The following is an 18,745-nucleotide window of genomic DNA, read 5'->3' as shown; positions in this document are numbered from 1 at the left end:
TTATTTTCACTAACCGCTAATAGAAATGTAGCATTTCCTCCAATTATTTAAAAAACCTTATTCTGCCAAAGGGATCCACAGATTTAACCAGACTTGTAGTGACACCATGGAAGATTAAAATCCCCGATTTAGGTTTACTTTTTTGAATATACTTGGGGAAAAAACTCAAGGAGCTAAATCAGGAAAGGATCAGGTTGAATTATTTGAGGCAATGTAGTTATATTTGCTTCCCCTTACTGAATATAATTTTTTTGCATCCTGATCAAGTTGATATTTCTAAATTAATCTAGTATTTTACATTCTTTTCTCTTTTTATTGTAGATAATTGAAAGTTATATGTTTATAAATCTTATAAGATTCTCTAATCTGTAATGTAAACTAAAAATGATTCAGAACATGATTCAGCATATATAAATATTTGGTTTTGGAAAGGAGTTCTGATAATTTCAATTAGAGTCTGAGACATAAAAATAATATACATCTTTCCTAAGAAGATTTGATTCGAAAACCACCCAAAATACTCATTGAAATAAATTACAAGTTTCATGAGTAAACATGGTGTTTTATTTTTTAAAGAGTATCTTTTATTTGAAATAATTTAGAGTTGGAGTAAATTTAGATATCTATTTTCAGCCTTGTTTCCTGCTTTGTGGTCATTTAAAGTAAACCTGAAAAAAAGGTAATTCTAAGAGATGTGGGGTCAAACAGAATAAAAGTTGGGCCAAACAGGCTCTAGGGTATAGCATGAACAAAGCCTTCATGTTCATTTGCCTCCCAGTGACTGCTATTGGCTTTTGTTTTTGCAGCTGTGCCCTCTGATCAGCAAGGTGAGGGGTTTGGGGCACATCCTGGAAAAAGAAGAGTAAGCCCCAAGCTGGAGGATGTGGAAGCATTCTGTTAAATCCAGTTGTTCCTCTGAGGCCTTTTTTGTTCACCCTTCATCAGTTTGCCTTCTATGTCGTGTGCTGTGGAGCCTGTGTCTTGCCAGGCACCATGTCTGGGCAGTAGGAAGTCTTTTCTTCTTATGGATTCTTTGGTCCCCATAGTTATCTGGTCCCCATTCTTTACTTCTTTGTCGACCTCCTACTTATCTTCCCCTCTCCCACTTCCTTGGCCATCTTTCTCTTTCCTTGGCATCACTTTTTCTTCTCATAAACTGAAATATTTTTCCCCTGATTTTTTTTTTCAGATTGTTGGAGCATGGTGGTATCAAAATGGTTGAGACTCTCCTCTGCTAGAACATTTCTTTGTATGCATTATGGAAAGAGAGGTGAAATTGCCAGGGATTCTGAAAATGATGAACATTTAGAGCATTAGTAATTAGAGGTGTGGAGAGATACATTGAACTAGGTTTAGTTTTGATCTGGTGTGATCATTCACTAATATAATTAGCTAGGGAAAACACAAAACCAAAAACCTTTATTACTTCAAGGCAACAAAGGAGGTTTTTACTAAAGCTTCCTGTGTTTTCCTCTTAAACATAAACTCATTCAAACTCAAACATCTGCTCAGTTCAGGGCATGGGTTAGTCATGTGGTAAGAGTTAGAAATGAAACTCTCATATACCCCACAGAACCCACAAAATATAAAATGACCCAGAGGAAGGTCTCAGTCTATTGGCTGGTTCTTCTGTGAAGAATCATACTTCACAGATGTCGAACATACACATAATCATTGGGGATAAGACTGCATAGATAGTATGTAATTCTTATTGATAGAAGAAATGCACATATCAGTGAGATCACAAAATCTTTTAAGTATTGACATTCTAATTGATAGATACCCACTTCCCCCAAACAATTGGAAGAAAAAAGAAAACAATCTTCTGTCAAGCTGTTGCTTTAAACAAATTTCTTTGAGGATAGGTTCTGTGTCTACATGTTTGTAATTTAGTGCCTAATCCTTAGCACAGTTTCTGGCACAAAAATAGGTGTTCAATAAATATTTACTGATTAATTATAGTGTCTGCCTTAATATTAATGGACTGTATGTATTTGTTCTTTTTAAAAAAAATGTATTTTATTTTTTAAAAAAACACTAAGAATAAAGAAAAACAGGAAAAGGATACCAAACGAAATGAAACAAGACAAAAGAGAACATTGTCATGTGCCTAGCAGAACATCAGGGAGGATTCAAAATATATAACAATATGTTACTAGTTCAAGAAAGCATACATATTAGTACAAGAAATTATACTCATGAATATCTATCTTTTCTTTATTTCCTTGTGAATTATTCTTTTGTTCTTTGCTGTCCACTATTTTTTACTTTATTCCTTTCCCCCCTTTCATCCTTCCCCCATCCCTCATCAGGCTGTAGTTAAGAAAGGAAATATATATATGTAAATATATACATACACACACCTATCTACACACACACACACACACATCTTGCCTATCCCTGCAGACTTTTTGCTTTAATTTTGTTCCTAACTTGCCTTGCTATTATTTAATATCCCTCCCTTTCTCCCTCCCACCCCTGCCCATAGATCCTTTCCTTGACTTCTTCCCGCACCCTTTGGTTTCAGGTCCGCCATCCTCTCCCCTTATTTCTTTATAGATTTTGGAGAGTGCTATTCTGTGTGTGTGTGTGTGTGTGTGTGTGTGTGTGTGTGTGTGTTTATGGTACATATGTATTGTTGCTTATTTAACCTAATCCTAAGGTGAGGTTTTTGGAACTACAAGCCCTCTCCCCAATGTCTCTGTGTCTGTTCTTCCTCTATATCTCATTTGTATAACATAATTATTATATTTACCTTAATTCTGCCCCAATCTTTCTTTTGAACTACCCTATTGTTAATGTCAATTTTAAATATATGGTATTCATTTCTCATGTAAAAAAACAATTTGTTCATGTTGTGTTCCTTGAAATTGGCTCTTGTATGTTAAATTTTCTGTTAAGTTCAGGTTTGCTTGATAGAAAGACCTGAAAATCTGTAAGTTCATGTAATGTCCATTTTTTTCCTCATAATTTTGCTAGATGATATTTTTGACCACAGGTCTAATTCTTTTGATTGTTGATTCCAGGATCTTCGGTGTTTTATTATGGCTGCTGATAAGTCCTGTACAATTTTAATTGTAGCTCCAGCATATTTGAATATTTTTTCTTGTTTTTTGCAAACTTTTCTCATTGATCTGGAGGTTTCAAAATTTGGCAGTAATATTCCTATGTGTTTTCCACAAAGGATAGCTTTGTGATAGGAATCAGTACATTTTTTCTATTTTCTTCAGTGGAGCTTCTTCACTCAGTCTTCTCTGACTCAGACCTAGACTCCACAAACAGTCCAGGAGGTGAAAGTTTCTGTGATTCCTGCTGAGGCTCCAACCGCACCCAGCTATAGCCCCAGGCCTCCCCACTTGGTGTTTCTGTGGAGCTGACTGGTTTGCAGTTCATATAGAGTTAATCCCTACCTATGGCCTTTATTCTTATCATCTTGGATATCTGGAGGACCTTTGTTCAGCCCCAAGTCTTCTTGATTTTTCACCTGTTTATGTTCTCCTTGAGGCACAAATTGGTTCTATTTGTGGGGGAAATCTGGAGAGCTTAAAATTTACCAATCTACTCTGCCATCTTCCCAGAATTCTCTGTATTTGTTCTTTAAAATGAATCTAAGGCTTAAAAAACTTTTTCATATAATTAATTTATTGATCATACAATTAATTTCAATAGTAATATTCATTTTTGGAAATTTCCAAATTTTAGACTGTACAGTACATGTAGAGATGAAAGAATGTCAGAGAATATTTTTTACATTGATCTGAGAATCACAAATCCTGTACTTTACAAGGAAGGGTTTTGCAAGTTAAAGAAAGGTATGTCTTGTCTGTAAAGTACTAAACAGATATCTCTCTTGAAGTCAGTGTTTGTCTCCTAAATAACTGATGTTATACTTGTAGAAATATCTTGTATTTTAGGCACATGTTCACCAAGAACCAAGTAAGAGAATTCCCTCCTGGAGTGGACGCCCAATCTGGATGGAGAAGATGGTCATGTGCAGGGTGAGAGTTCCACACACGTTTGCTGTGCATTCTTACACTCGCCCCACAATATGCCAATACTGCAAGCGACTCCTCAAAGGCCTTTTTCGCCAGGGAATGCAGTGTAAAGGTAGGGATTCCTTTTACTTTTTAGGAAAATTCTCTATTGCTGGTTGCTAAATAGCAGTTTGATATTTTTATAGTAGACTCACCTAAAATGACATTATTTGTTGATAGAATCTCTGCTGTCTTTCTGTATCTCTTATTAAATGCCAAAATCAATATATTTAAATCAGAAGTGATATTTTTTGTATATCCTCAAGTTGTTACTCTTGAACATTGTTTTCCTTTGTAACTCTACAGTATCTTTTGTAACAGAATACAATTGCCTTATCACAGTTGGTTGGGTAGTTAATTGGATTTTAGTATTAAAAGCCACAGTCATAGTTTCTGCCCATTGTTAGCAGCAATTCGTTTAGAATAAAATCTTCAGAAAGGTTATATGCCCTGGGCTATCTGCCCTTTACTAATGTATGTAGTGCATACATTAAGAAATGAACCAAAGGTCACTAAATGTCCCTGAAAAGCTCTAGGTATCCTACTGGAATACTTGAATAATAAAATTGTCCCCTATATTTGCATATCATTTTAGGCTTCTTAAGACTTGATTAAGACATTTAAGTCTTCTTTGGATTGGTATGATTACTTTAGGTTGACAAATGATAAAAGATTATGTAATTTATCTAATATTCAACAGTTAGTTAATAGGAAAAAAGAGAACTTTAATGGGGTTTTTGATTACCATTTTTCCCTCTTTCCTTGAAATAAATTGTCATCTAAATGAAACCTGTGACCTGAAATTTAACATGTATCAGTAAATATCTCATCACACATAAGAACAGGCTAAATAAAAACTTGCTTTACAGTATTAACTTGACAGAGGAGACAGTGTAATATATCAGTTGCTATGAATCATTGAACAAGGGATGATAAAGTTGAAATGGAACTTGTAACAACCAGACTTTGAATGTGAGTGTATAAGTTGATTAATGTTATAATATGTCCTAGTGATAACTAGGAATTTTGGCCTAGAGTAAGTACCACTAAATGTGCTTTGGGGACAGCAAAATAGAAGTGCTTTCGGATTAATTTTCAAAACAGGAGTCTCTCTCTCAAGGAGAGACCTGAGACTTTGAGATACAAAACAGAGACTTTAGTTTTACTTGACAGATTGTTGGTTGAAGGAGAGTGGAAATAGAAAAGCAGATAAATTCTGTATGGCTGGAAAATGTTTTTGAGATCAAAGTAATCTTGAAAAAAATGATTTTTGTCTTCATTAACTCAGAAAACATAGAAGAGATGTAGTTAAAAGTTCTTAATTGGAAAAAAAATTAAGAAGGTAAAAAGTACTGAATGACTCGCTACTTTTTGAGAAGATGTAGAACAAAGCTAGCAGAGCATCATCAACAGTAATGCTACAGATATTCTTGAAACACAAATTTCAAGCTGAACTAGCAACCAAAGTCAAGATGTGAAGTCAATTTGCCTGGAGTATTATTAGAAAATTTGTGTTTTTAAGTGTCAGGCCCATGGAGTTATAAATTCATTAGATAGAAAAAGGCACTGAACTGCACTACCATCAGCACCATAGTCCTTGTTGACACTGGAGAGAAACAAAAACCCTGTGCTTGGGGGATACCAGCCAACAGCAGATTCCAGCCCTCTTCTTGTTCGGGAACAAAACTCCCCAGTACCATAGGGACCCAACTAAAGTGTGACTGAGAAATATTTAACAAAATAAATAACACATTACAGCCTAGATAATGTTAACTTGCAGTTTTCTAACTTTCAGTTTGAATTTGATATTACCTGTTCTGGAGTGGGCATAGCAACTTCCATTTTGGTGATTCTGTCCTTGTGCAGCTAAAATATAAAGTTTGCCAGGCCCTTATTAGATATGATATGAGAAAGTTACTGATGTTTAGAAAGGAATAAGAGAAATGTAGGAAAATCTGAGACAGATTGAATGAGCATTTGATAGGAATTGGAGAATTCATGGGGAAGATGGGAAGGAGGGAATAAATTCATGGGGAAGATGGGAAGGTATAAAGTGAAGAGGTATCAGAGGGAAAATGAAACAAGATTGGTTGTTGCTGACTGTTTGACATGCAGTTATTAAGATATCTAGAAGAATTTTTGAAAAGACTTTTTGAGCACCATATAAAAATAGAGAAATTCTTGAGGTATTCCTGATAATAGCTATTGATATGACTTGGTAGTTTATTTTCATATAAATTACTAAACTGAACATTTTCATTTTAGATTGCAAATTTAACTGTCATAAGCGCTGTGCATCAAAAGTACCTAGGGACTGTCTTGGGGAGGTGACTTTCAATGGAGGTAAAATCGCTTTTCTTAACAATATCTTTTGAAATGAGAAAGATATATTTTGCTGTATTCTTTTAAATACTTTTAAGCCAAACTGGTTATTTACTTTATGTTCCTTACTTATAAAGGTTGCAGTTTTATAGTTAAGAGTTGATTAAAAGATTGTTTAAAACTTTACTTTTATGTTCTAGGGCTTTCCCTCTGGCCCTGCTCTTTTTAACATTCTCTTCATTCAGATTGTTGGGCAAATCTAAGAAAATTGGATTTAATAGGTATTAATATAAAACCTGAACTTAGGTTAAAAATCAACAGTGCAAATGTAGAAAGGGGTTGCAGTGTGAAGAAAACAGTTCATGTGAAGAAAATCATGCTGAGATTTGGCTGTGAGGAAATTTAACTGGGACAATAATGAACTAAGACAGATATTATAGCCATCTAATATGAGAAGAATTCTTATGAAAAAATAATTAAACTTTTTTCTACCAGATTCCACAATATAGACTGAGGATAAATGGATAGAAGGTATAAAGAGATTGCCCCAAATGAAATATATGCTATTATGGTAAATGGTTTTCTGTAACTATCAATGCTCACAGGTTATATAACAAAGTTTAGGTTTGTTAAAAAGAGGGTTTCATGCTTTGTAACGACCAGGGTTGGAATAGATGATCTTAGGGTCCCTGCTGTCATTCAGAAAAGTGGGGAAGAAGGGAAGGGAACAAGAATTTTATTAAAAGCACTTAACTATGAATCAGGTACTATACTAAGCCCTTTATAATTATTCTCATTAGATCCACCTGACTATCCTAAGGGATAGATTCTATTACTGTTGCTATTTTGTAGATGGGTAAACTGAGACAAGCAGAGGTTGCCTAGCATCACACAGCTAATAAGTATCTGAGGCAGGATTTAAATCTAGGTCTTCCTGACTCCAGGTGTGACGATTAAAAAGGTTTGAGAGACATAGTTTTGGGGAAAATTAATCATTTTATTAATAAAGCCAGCACATTATTAATAAAAGGATGGTCATTTAGTCATTCTTTCAGACTATCAAGATGGTAAGCTCACAGTTTGTGTGCTCTTCGAAGAGTAGGTGTTCTGAGGGATGACAATCAATTCTGATTGGATAACACATTAAAATGAAGGTCTATGAGTGACAGACTGTCTCTGTGCCTAGACCACATCCAGACCACCCCCAGGCTTGAGCATTCTCTTGTGTACCTCACACAAGTCTCAGCAGAACACAAAGCCCCTTACCCCCAGTGGGGCTTTGAACTAGAAAGTTAGGACAATTTCATCATCAGCAATGTCCTCTTCAAGTAATTGAACTTTTAAAAATGAAAACTTTAGAAGAAGAGGAAAACTTTGGATCTCCCTAAATCATTGGTTATTAATGATGATTTCTCTCAAAGTCTGTCACTATACTCTGAGCTGTCTGGCTATGTTTAGACTATATGACCTAAATTTTCTTTATTGTCATCAACTAAGAGAAAATATTCATATATGATTAATATATGTTATCATCAGCAAGTATGTAAACCCATCTTGAGTTTCCTTAAGGGTGCCGATTTTTAGAGAAATAATGGAAGCTGTAATGGTGAACTTACACATATTTATTAAATGTTGTTTAGTCGTTTCAGTCCTGTTTGACCCCATTTGGGGTTTTCTTGGCAAATATCCTGGAATGGTTTTCCATTTCCTTCTCCAATTCATTTTCCAGATGAGGAAACTGAGATAAACAGGGTTAAATGACTTGTCCAGAGCCCATGGCTAGTATGTGAAGTCAGATTTGAACTCAAGAAGATTAGTCTTCCCAACTCCAGGACCAGTGCTCTATCTACTACATTATCTTGCTTATATATTATGATATAATAACTATTTCTGGACTCTAGAGATTGAAGTAATTTTCCCTAAAATATTTGTGTAACCTGATGAGTTTGATTATTATTAATACTTTGTATCAGGGCAGAATGGAATAGGGAAGCATAAAGAATGGAAGCCAGGGAGCAACTAGGTGGCACAGTGGATAGAGCACCAGCCCTGAAGTCAGGAGGACCTGAGTTAAAATCTGGCCTCAGACACTTAACACTTCCTGGCTGTGTGACCCTGGGCAAGTCACTCAGAAAAAAAAAAAATGGAAGCCTAGTACTATAGAATTAACATTTTTTGTCAGTACATGTCTATGTTTTTTTATTACATAGTATTAAAATAACTTTATCAGACAATGATTAGTGAGTTTTAAAAAAATATATTCAGGAAGAAGCCAATTATTTGTTACTGGATTTACTTACATATATAATTCAATGAAAAGGAAAATGAGTTATTTCTTAATTTGAATTCTTATGGTTATCATTATTAATAATTATCTTTTAGTGATTAGCATGAATGAGATTTTAGGATTAGAATGATTAGGAGGACAAGTTGAGGAAAAATGGAAAAACACTTTCAGCATAGCAACAAATATGAAATAAAAACAGAACAATAGTAAAACTTGGGATTGGATTCCTTCAGTTTGACATTCATAGTACTCTCACCCAAAATCTTTTTTTTTTTTTTTTTATGAAGAAAGGGTTTGCAAAGCTTATTAATATGATGGGTAATATTCTTTTAAAATTAAAAAAGTAAAGATAGTAACATTGGTTATAGTCAAATAAGTACTTATTATGACAATTTTTATCCATGAAAAGAGGACTTGTTAAGCCATTAGTTCCTAGTTTCTATAGGAATTCTTTCCTGGTATCCTATTCTCTCTACCCTTAAGTCTTTTCTTTGATTATTATCTTCTATCAACTTTGTATATATCTTATATGATCATAGTTGTTTGCATGTTGTCTCTCCCATTAGTATATGAGCTTCTTTGAAGGAAGGTAGGCGGGGGCCATATTTTTGTTCCTATTTTGTATCTCTAGCACTTTGATAGGTCTTGCTATGTAGTAAGCACTAAATAAATACTTGTTGAATGAGTGACACTGTTGATAGACAGGTTTTATTTTTAATCTTTATACAAGAAAATCAGTTTGAGGAACTCATTTTAAAATCAATTTTTTAACTTTTTAACTTGAAGTAGTTTTTAAATTTCTTGCTTTTTCAACAATTTGACATTCCTTTGAAACCTTACCCCAGAACCTTCCAGTCTGGGAACAGATATGGATATGCCAATGGATATTGACAGTAGCGACCTAAACAGTGATGGTGGCCGGGGTTTGGATGATCCAGAAGAACCATCTCCACCAGAAGACAAAATGTTCTTCCTAGATCCCTCTGATCTTGACGTAGAAAGAGATGAAGAAGCTGTCAAAACTATCAGGTAGTAAATGTGCCTAGGAAACAATAGATAGACCGAATCCAGCATGCAGGACAAGATCGATAGGGAGCTCCATTTCAGAGGTGCCTCGCTATAGCCTGTAGAACTTTAGGGTGTTGGAACTGCAAGGACTGATATGAAGATCCTCTAATGATTAACAAGGGCCAAATCTGAGGATGCTGCAACAGATAGTTCTTTATAGCCATGGCAGAATTTTTGACGATTGACATCATGTAGCCTTTCTATGCACATAGAAAAAGTAGGTGAATATTTTATATTTTTAAAAAAGAAAACTTTTTTAAACAATCAAAATGGTATATATTCATGGTGAACACCAACACAAAGTAATGATAATGGCTTATCTTTTGTACCAAATGATGTACCAGGAAGGTATTTTGATGGCAGAAGCCACCATAGAGAATATATTTGGGAACTTTTATCAAAAAGTTAATGATAATTAATTTTGGAGCAACCTTCATAAAGCTGAAATTCTTGACATTTTGTGAAAAAGTTACTCATATAAAAATATATATAGCATCATTTGTTTAGCAGAACACCATCCTATGTAGGCTTTTGGGGAATTGCAAAATTGATATAAAGCATATTCTCAAGAATCCTACAATCTACTACAAAATAAGATAACAACACAGATAGGTCTTGTATGTCATGTTCCAAAAGGAGTATATTAGTGAGTTTTGATTTTTTTTTTTTAAATAAAAATGAGTTGTGTGAGGCCTGAAGTCATTAACAATTAGGAGTCATCAAATCAGGTTTCTTTAGGAAGTAGGATTTGAGTTTACAGGATGGACAGAACTGGAAAAGATGAAGGGAGATAAGGAAAGCATTGCAGTCATAGGAGACAGCCTGAGCAAGGACATGAAGGCATGAGAGTATAATGCATATTTGGAGTAAGAGAAAGATGTTTATGTTTTTACTTCTAAGTCTTTTTGACTTTTTTGAATTACTTGAAAAAAATCACCTTAACAAAATTCTAATCAGTTACAAAGTATGTGATTTTTTAAAACTAGGTTTTAAATATTTCTAATTAATTTTAAACATTTTTCTCAGTCCATCAACAAGCAATAATATTCCACTAATGAGAGTTGTGCAGTCAATCAAGCACACAAAGAGGAAAAGCAGTACGATGGTGAAAGAAGGATGGATGGTACACTATACCAGCAGAGACAATTTGGTTGGTAACTTTATACTTTTAAATGTGTTCATGTTTGTTTAAAAAAAAACATTACTTGCATATTCTTTCAAAGAGTATGTCAGGGTGTTTGATTATTTTTATATATTGAGAGAATTTTAAAAGTTAAAACATGTAATGGTTTAATATCTGGTAGCTAGAGATGGAGATAGAAAATTCAGAAAGTGTCTGGAGGAATACCATGAAAATGATTGAAAGAAATTAGGGTCTGTAAATGAAGGTGGAAGGAGCTATAATTAAAGTCTAGAAAGGCATCACAAAATATAGACTGATCTAAGAACATTAGAAAGCATTTAAAATGTATTTTATTTAATAGGTTTTTGTAAAAAAAAAAATTGGTTACAGGCGATTTTTTTTTAAATCAAAGGATAGTGTTTTAATTACAATTAATTAGATTAGCCTTAAAATTTTTGTTGTCAGGAGTTTTGAGATACTTGAATGGGTTTTTAAAGGCTCTATGAAGAAGGTCTTCAAGAATAAGATGAGATTTCTATCTTGGATGATTTGGGTAAATTTTTTTATGTATAGATAATAAAGATTTGCTCCTCCCTCTTCTCAAAAAAATTTGTTATCCAAGAGAAAGTTTGACTGCGTTTGATTGCTTATGAGAATGAACATACTAAAAGTTTGATATGTTAGAGTGGTTACATATTATGAGAGTATGAATGCAGATGCACAAATAGCTCAAAACAAGTAATCAAAGTTCAAAGCATCCTACTGTGTTTATTTATTTTTCCATAGAGAAAGAGACATTACTGGAGGCTTGACAGCAAATTCCTTACGTTATTTCAAAATGAATCTGGATCAAAGTATTATAAGGTAGGATTCAATGGTTTTTCAGAATGTCTAGTCTTTCATATGTCTTTCAAAAGTATATGAAAATACATAGTAAGTTTGTGAATTCATTAATTACAGTAAATGATATTTATTTTCATCCACGTGGCCTTATTTTTATCTTATGCTTATTCTTTCACAAAACACTAGAAGTGGGATAGGTGAAAATTATTTTAGTATATCCATTTTGCAGATGATGAAATAGCTGAGAGGCACTGTATATAGAATTTGAACTTGGGAGTCAGGAGTTGGGGGAGGGAAAAGGGGTAGGCATTTATTAGGCACCTCCTATAAGCCAGCTACTGTGCTAAGTAAGTCCTTTATAGGTAATATCTCAACTCAAGAAGGCCTAAGTGGAAATTCTATCTCACATGCTAGCTCTCAGCTTTAATGTCTTTATTTATAAAATAAGGCTAAAAATAGTACCCAAATCTCAAAGTAGTTGTGAGCAGAGTGAGATAATACATTTAAAGCACTTTGCAAACTTTAAGATCTTATATAAATCTTAGTTATCACTACTACTACTGCTACTATTACTGTTACTACTACTAAAATAATTTGGTAGTAGACCTTTCAACAGTAATGTCTCTAATAATAAAATTTAGGATCTCTGATCAGTGGGGTATACTTTATTTATAATTTATACTTACTAGATCTGTGACCTCCTTGTGTCTACTTTTTACTCTTGTTTAGCTGGTAGATTGTAAAAATTCTTCTTGTCCCATATCCTTTCATAAATGCTCCATAGATAATAAATCCAGTAGATTTCTTTCTTTTTAATATCTCAAAACTGTAGGCCTTGGACTGCTCATTCTTGTTATGTGATTGATTCATCTGTTTTTTCAGGCATAAATGTATTAGATGATGCCTTTATACCAATTTCTGCCCATCAAACATTGCTGTAATATGTTCAGTGTGCTTATACCCACCATATATTATCCCATTGTCTTGTAGTTTTGATTGCTTCTGGTTTCAGCTTCCACAAATCCTATTCTAATATTTCATTGTTGTGTGCAATTCATTGGGTTATGAAAGATTTTGACAGCATGGTTGTTTCTGCCATACTAGAAAAACCCTGCATATAGTCCTAGCAACACGACTCACCTTAGTAAATTTTCAAAAGTTTATCACTGTTACATGGGCTACTTTTTGATTAATTATTTGGCCTGTCAACGCACAAAACAAAATATGATACAGAATTGCCTCAAGTTCTGTTAGCCTCCTTCTTTGATTCTGTGATGGGGGAAGGAGGGGTATATGACCCTAAGAATTACAGAATTTTCCTATTATCTGTAAATATTAGCTTTTAGTGTCTTAAGTGAGAAGGCCCTTGTGTAGTAAAAGACACTTCTACTAGAGAGAGTGGAGGAACTGAATCTCCTCAGTCTTAACATTATTACTGTCAGTGAAATGGGAAACATGAAGTCTCAGCTGAGAGAAGAATGGCTCAGAGACCTGACTTAGAGAGTTTGTCAGGGTTATTAGAACACTTCATAGATATATGTTGTGCTTATGATAACGCACAAAGGACCATCATGAAGAGGATTTCAATTTATGTAATCAACATCTGCTGAAGAAGAGGAGGGAGGAGAAAAATTCTGTAAAAAGATTTGATAACCCTCTTATATCACTATATATTTACTAATCTGTGGCCTTCATAGAAAAGTGGGCATAGGAGAAAATAGCATAAGATATGCTTCAACAGTAAAAAACACACATACATGCTCATATACATACACATACATTCATATATGTATGTATGTATATATTTGTATGTATGTAAAATCAAAGTTTGACATAGACTCTTACCACCTCCGGAAATTTAGTGATAGAAATGTATCATCATGACCAAAAAAATCAAAAGGACTTAGAAGCTATCTTAGACAGCAGACACTTGATCTCTTTTTTAAGCAAAGAGCTGTGGGAGACAAGATTTAAAACAATTTTGTACAACTTTCCAGAGAATTGTAAAGATTATAGGTGAGATCAGATCATAAAACATGTAAAGTGGAGAAGAGAAAATGGACTTTACAGACAAGAATTCAGTGAAATGAAATTTCTAGAGCATTTAGGGATGAAATTAGAAAGAGGAAAAAATAGATGAAAAATGGAAAGAATCTGTAAAAGATTTCTGTGATGGCCTCTTCTTCACTGGGGATAATGGAGTCACCACACCAGTCCTTGAGGAGGAATAACAGCTTACATTTATGTGGAGTTATAAAATTGAGAAGCATGTTATAGACTTTATTTTATTTGAGTCTCACAACAAACCTTGGAGACAATTCCTAGTATTATCCCATTTCATAGGTGAGGAAATTGAAAGTCATGTGTCTTGCCCAGTGTCTATGTCCTAGCACTGCCCTCCAGTATTTTTGGTCTGTTGAAAGAAAATAAAAGGTGCAGAACATTACCTGGACTAAATCTGTTGCCAAGCAAACACAGAGAAGACCTGTGCTGGAGGCAGCCCAGTTTTGAAGATATTGAAGTCTCAGTTCTGAATTACTAAGAACTTGGGGAAAATCATACTATTACCACCATCTTTCCCTCCAAAAAGTGATTTAAATATTTCTAATTTCTGATCCATTCATCTTCATAGAATTTTTATGAGAGTAATTTATCTACTCAGTGTAGTCATCTTTGAGGTCTTCACAAATGATAATCTGTAGCAGACTTCTTTTGGTAGCTTATTAATTGAAATTATACAGAAGATACATTGTGTTTATTGTTTATTGACTATACAAAAAGCATTTGATTTGGTAGTGCAAAATGATGTTTTAATGACTTTTGTCAAACAAGATACTTCTTTTATACATATCAGAATCATGATGGTTCTTGGAGTGATGAAAAAAATAATTTTGTTTAGTGATCCTCTGATTGTTAATATTAGGATAGGAAAAACACTAGGGAGGAAGCTGTTTGCGTACATCTTGAATGAAGTCCAACATATAGTCCATTTGGAAGAGGGATTTCCTATAGATAAGGTTCTCCAAATACTTCTCCTTAAGGACAATATTCTTCCTGAAGCAAAGGCCCTCCTTTTTGTTATCATTGATTTAGAGCTGGAAGAGATATAGATAAGAGGAGGAAACTGAGGCTCTGAGAGATTGACTTGCCAAGGGTCACTGAGTAAATTCTGAGGTGATGTTGAATCCTTCTCATCATGCCTCCATATTGGCTGCTCCATCCACTGGGGCCACTTTACCAAGACGGGCTGGCTGGAGCCTTGCTTGTCTTGCATCCTGACTGTCACCACCCACTCTGGCGACAAAGCCTGGCTTGTTTCCCTGCATGCCTGGACCCCCTGATGCCCATCTTTCAGCCTGACAGCTGCTGAGCAATATTGGTAAATGTTGTAACTGGGAAGATAAGAAGAGGCAAGGGATGGGTATAGTAAGCCTTTGGTCATCATTTACATCTCATGATATAGACTCAGTGACAGTCTCATGACATAGGTCAGTAACATTTATTAATTCATTAATGGCACATACACTTCCTCACATTCTGTCTTTTCTTTTGCCATATGTCTCCTCTTTGTTTTATAAGACTTTGTGTGTAGTAAGGCCTCAATAAAACGTTGATTAATCTGATTTGGGGGGAGAGGCTGCTGGCTTCAAGACTAGTGAGAGCTGGGTTTGAGTTCCACCTTTGATGAAGCTTGGCCATTTAATCTTTAGTGGGCCACCACCTCCCAATGTTCCAGGCTTTTCTCTAGGGCAATAAGCTGCTGATGGCAACAACAAAGCCCCCTTCTATGTCATCTCCTTGTCTCTAAATGAAGTTTGCACAATATCCTGAATAAGGAAGTATTTTCTTTGCCTGTTTCAATCTTATTCTGAGATCTGGACCCCTTGCCTCCTCTTCTCATTATGCCTCTGTAATTCTGCTAGTTTGTAAAGCAAGACTGGTTTTTGACCACATGCTCATGGATGCACACACTGTGTCTCTTCTTGCTTTTCTTGTCTGGTAGGAATCGAGATCTTAAGTTACTTCGTGTGTCTGAACAAAGGTTGATTCACATTTTTCAATGCTTTCTTTTTTATTTCAGGAAATTCCACTTTCAGAAATTCTCCGTGTGTCTCCGCCGCAAGATCTTTCTCACATTTCTCATGGCAGTAACCCACACTGTTTTGAGATCATCACTGACACGATGGTCTACTTTGTGGGTGAAAATAATGGCGGCAGCTGTCACAGCCCAATGCTGGCTGCCACGGGAGTGGGACTTGACGTAGCCCAGAGCTGGGAAAAGGCCATTCGTCAAGCTCTCATGCCAGTAACCCCTCAAGCTAGCATTTGTACTTCTCCAGGACAAGGGAAAGATCACAGTAAGCAATCAAGTTGTACACCAATAGCACATTACTTCATTAAAATACTGTTTCCCATTATAACCCTTGAAGCAGTTAACATACCATTTTTCACTCTTGCTATAGAAATACCTTTTATTTTTGGCTCATGGATGAATGTGGGGTTTAAATTAGTTATAGGGCATTAAATTAAAGAGGTAAAGAATAAGTTCTACTTGTTAAGTATTAAATTTTTTTTTTAATCTGTTATTTCCTAAAGAAATTTCTCATGTCTTACTATGTAAGAGGGTCTTTTCTAATATCCCTTTGCTGCTTGTACATTCCTTCTGAAATTAGCTTCCAGTTGTACTGCATATGTCTTATACATATAATTATTGAGATATTATTTTACCCATTAGGTTATGAGCGCCTTGATAATAGGGACAGTGTTTTTGCCTCTACACTATACCAAAACTATATGTTTTGTCTAACATATAGTCAGTGATGGTCAGTGAAAAGAAAATCTATATTGATATCCATAATTTTGTAAAAGCTTAAGTGAACATTAAAAATTGAATAGTAGTCATGGTGAGATTCATGAGAAAACATACCTTTTCTAAGTGTCTTGTGGTTTTATAAACTTTGAGGGCACATATATTAATTGATTTACTGAACTTAAAATATAATAGAAGTTATAGTTATAGAAGAATTATAGAAGAGTTTCCTTTATAAATTTATTTCATTTGAACAAGTATTTGGTGATTCCCCTATCAGCACTGTGCCAGTAACTTCAGAAGAATTCCTCCCTACTCTCAGAAAATTTATATAAGACATAACATATACATGTAAGCAAGTTAAATAACATGAATATAAGGTTATATAAGCAATCCAGGAGTGCAGATAAATACTGAGTTCAAAGAAGAGGAAGAGCAACGTGGATTTGAATAATCAGGAAATGGTTAATGGATGAAGTAGAGATTGAACCTGGGCTTGAAGGGAGTAGAACCAGAGGGACCTTTGGTAAATGAAGACAATGAGCAGTCCTGTTCTAGGAGAGAAAGGGAAATAAGAATGGATGGTGAAGGAGATATGATGTTAGGTAGGCAGGATAGAGGTCAATCTGGCCACAGGAGATGTTTATCTCAAGAGTTGTAGGAAATGAGGTTGGGAAAGGAGGGAGGGGCAAAGAGATAAAGGGCCTTAAAAGGCCATCTGAGGACCTCCAAGTTTCTGCTGAGAGTGGAAAACCACTGCCTCTCTGAGCCGGTAATGATCATGTTCTTTTTTGTAAGTTTTTTTTTTTTCTCCCTATCTTAAATATCGATCTTTGGTAAGAAAGTACCATGGCAAAAGGGACAGTACTAAGGTTCATACCTAGTTTTTTTTTTTTTTTTTTTAATGCTTCTGTGATGTTGGGTATGTCATTTCACTCTTATGGGTTTCTATCTTTTAATCTATGAAGTAGGAGGATTGGACTAATTATTCTTACAGTTTTAAATCTGAATCTGTGTGTCTCTTTATAATGAAGTTTTAGAGATTTCTAGGGCTATAAAAATAACAATTGTTTTATCTCCTTTTGATTTATATGCTCTCCCCTTTTCCTCCATGTTTCCTTTTTCTTGTCTCTTAGCTATACATTGTCTGGAAATCACGCCTAATCTATCTTTTTGCTTTGGTTGCCACATTAAAAATCATATGAGGTCATTATTCAGTTAAATTGAATATCAACATTTTGTTGTTCTTTCTACTGATTTATTATTTTCACATTTGCAGATGAGTTGTCTATTAGTATCTCTGTATCTAACTCCCAGGTTCAGGAGAATGTGGTAAGTCATAGTCCTAACTGTACAATTTAGCTGATTAACATTTGATAAAACTTAGTAAAAATAAACATTTATTTCAGCATCTTTATTCTGTATACTAGGTTCTGTGGGAGATAAAAATGAATAAAACATGTTTTCTCTCTTCCAGTAGCTTTTGACCAATCAAGGGAGATACATACATATACCCATTTAACTATAATGAAAGGCAATATGTAGTATGTCAGTCCTAATAATTGCTTATTGATAAATGACATAGAGTACAATACCTACAATAAACATTTGTTAAGTGCCTACTTTGTACTAGGAACATTGATACTGCTTCCTAAGAAGTGGGAAGCTGAAGGGGTGGGCTGTGTGATGGGATGATGATGAAGGTGGTGGTGACAATAGTGGTGGTAGAGAGAAACTGGTGGTAGAGACATGGTGAAGATTCTGAGTATTCTATAAAGGGAAGCTTCTTTTTTGTTCTACACTTCAGGTCTCCAACCAGAATACTATATTCAGAGTATACTGCTGAGTATACTCAGCAGAAGTAGCTGAGAATACTACTAAGGGTTGAGTATTTGGAGCAATTTTAATGATGCGGAATTTCCTGGCGATGAATTTATGGAGATCAGGGTGGGGTGGAGTGGGTGATGATGATTTAGTCAAAACTAATCAGGGCAGCTGGATACATATATGGCAAATGAAGAGATGTCTGGGGCAAGTGGTATAAACAAAATTTATAAGAGGTGGGGAAAGGAAAAATATGCTTATTTGGGGTATTGAGGGAGAAAATTCTTGAAAGAGAGGTAAATTTTTGACAGACGTTGGTGGGGGAAGGGAGAGAGGAGTTTTTATGTTTGAAGGTAATGTTAGAGCAAAGGCAAGAGTCATGAAGACCCAAGAAGCGTCTGAGGAGCAGTGTAGGTTCATTTTAATGGAAACAT

General features: G+C 34.8%; 1 protein-coding gene across 4 annotated transcripts in view; it reads left to right on the top strand.

The window, feature by feature from the left end:
* The window catches only part of PRKD3 (protein kinase D3), a 93,687-nt gene that overhangs the window by 52,448 nt on the left and 22,494 nt on the right, over positions 1–18,745 (top strand). For all 4 annotated transcript variants that reach the window (XM_023495008.2, XM_031950352.1, XM_031950351.1 and 1 more), the window contains 7 exons: positions 3,915–4,107; positions 6,300–6,377; positions 9,489–9,672; positions 10,738–10,861; positions 11,621–11,698; positions 15,759–16,035; positions 17,767–17,819. In XM_023495008.2, the coding sequence (XP_023350776.1) occupies positions 3,915–4,107; positions 6,300–6,377; positions 9,489–9,672; positions 10,738–10,861; positions 11,621–11,698; positions 15,759–16,035; positions 17,767–17,819 (987 nt within the window). The remainder of the gene's footprint in view (positions 1–3,914; positions 4,108–6,299; positions 6,378–9,488; positions 9,673–10,737; positions 10,862–11,620; positions 11,699–15,758; positions 16,036–17,766; positions 17,820–18,745) is intronic.

The sequence above is a fragment of the Sarcophilus harrisii genome, chromosome 2 (genome assembly GCF_902635505.1).
Source record: "Sarcophilus harrisii chromosome 2, mSarHar1.11, whole genome shotgun sequence".
Classification (NCBI taxonomy): domain Eukaryota; kingdom Metazoa; phylum Chordata; class Mammalia; order Dasyuromorphia; family Dasyuridae; genus Sarcophilus; species Sarcophilus harrisii.
This window is presented reverse-complemented; position numbering and strand designations above follow the sequence as displayed.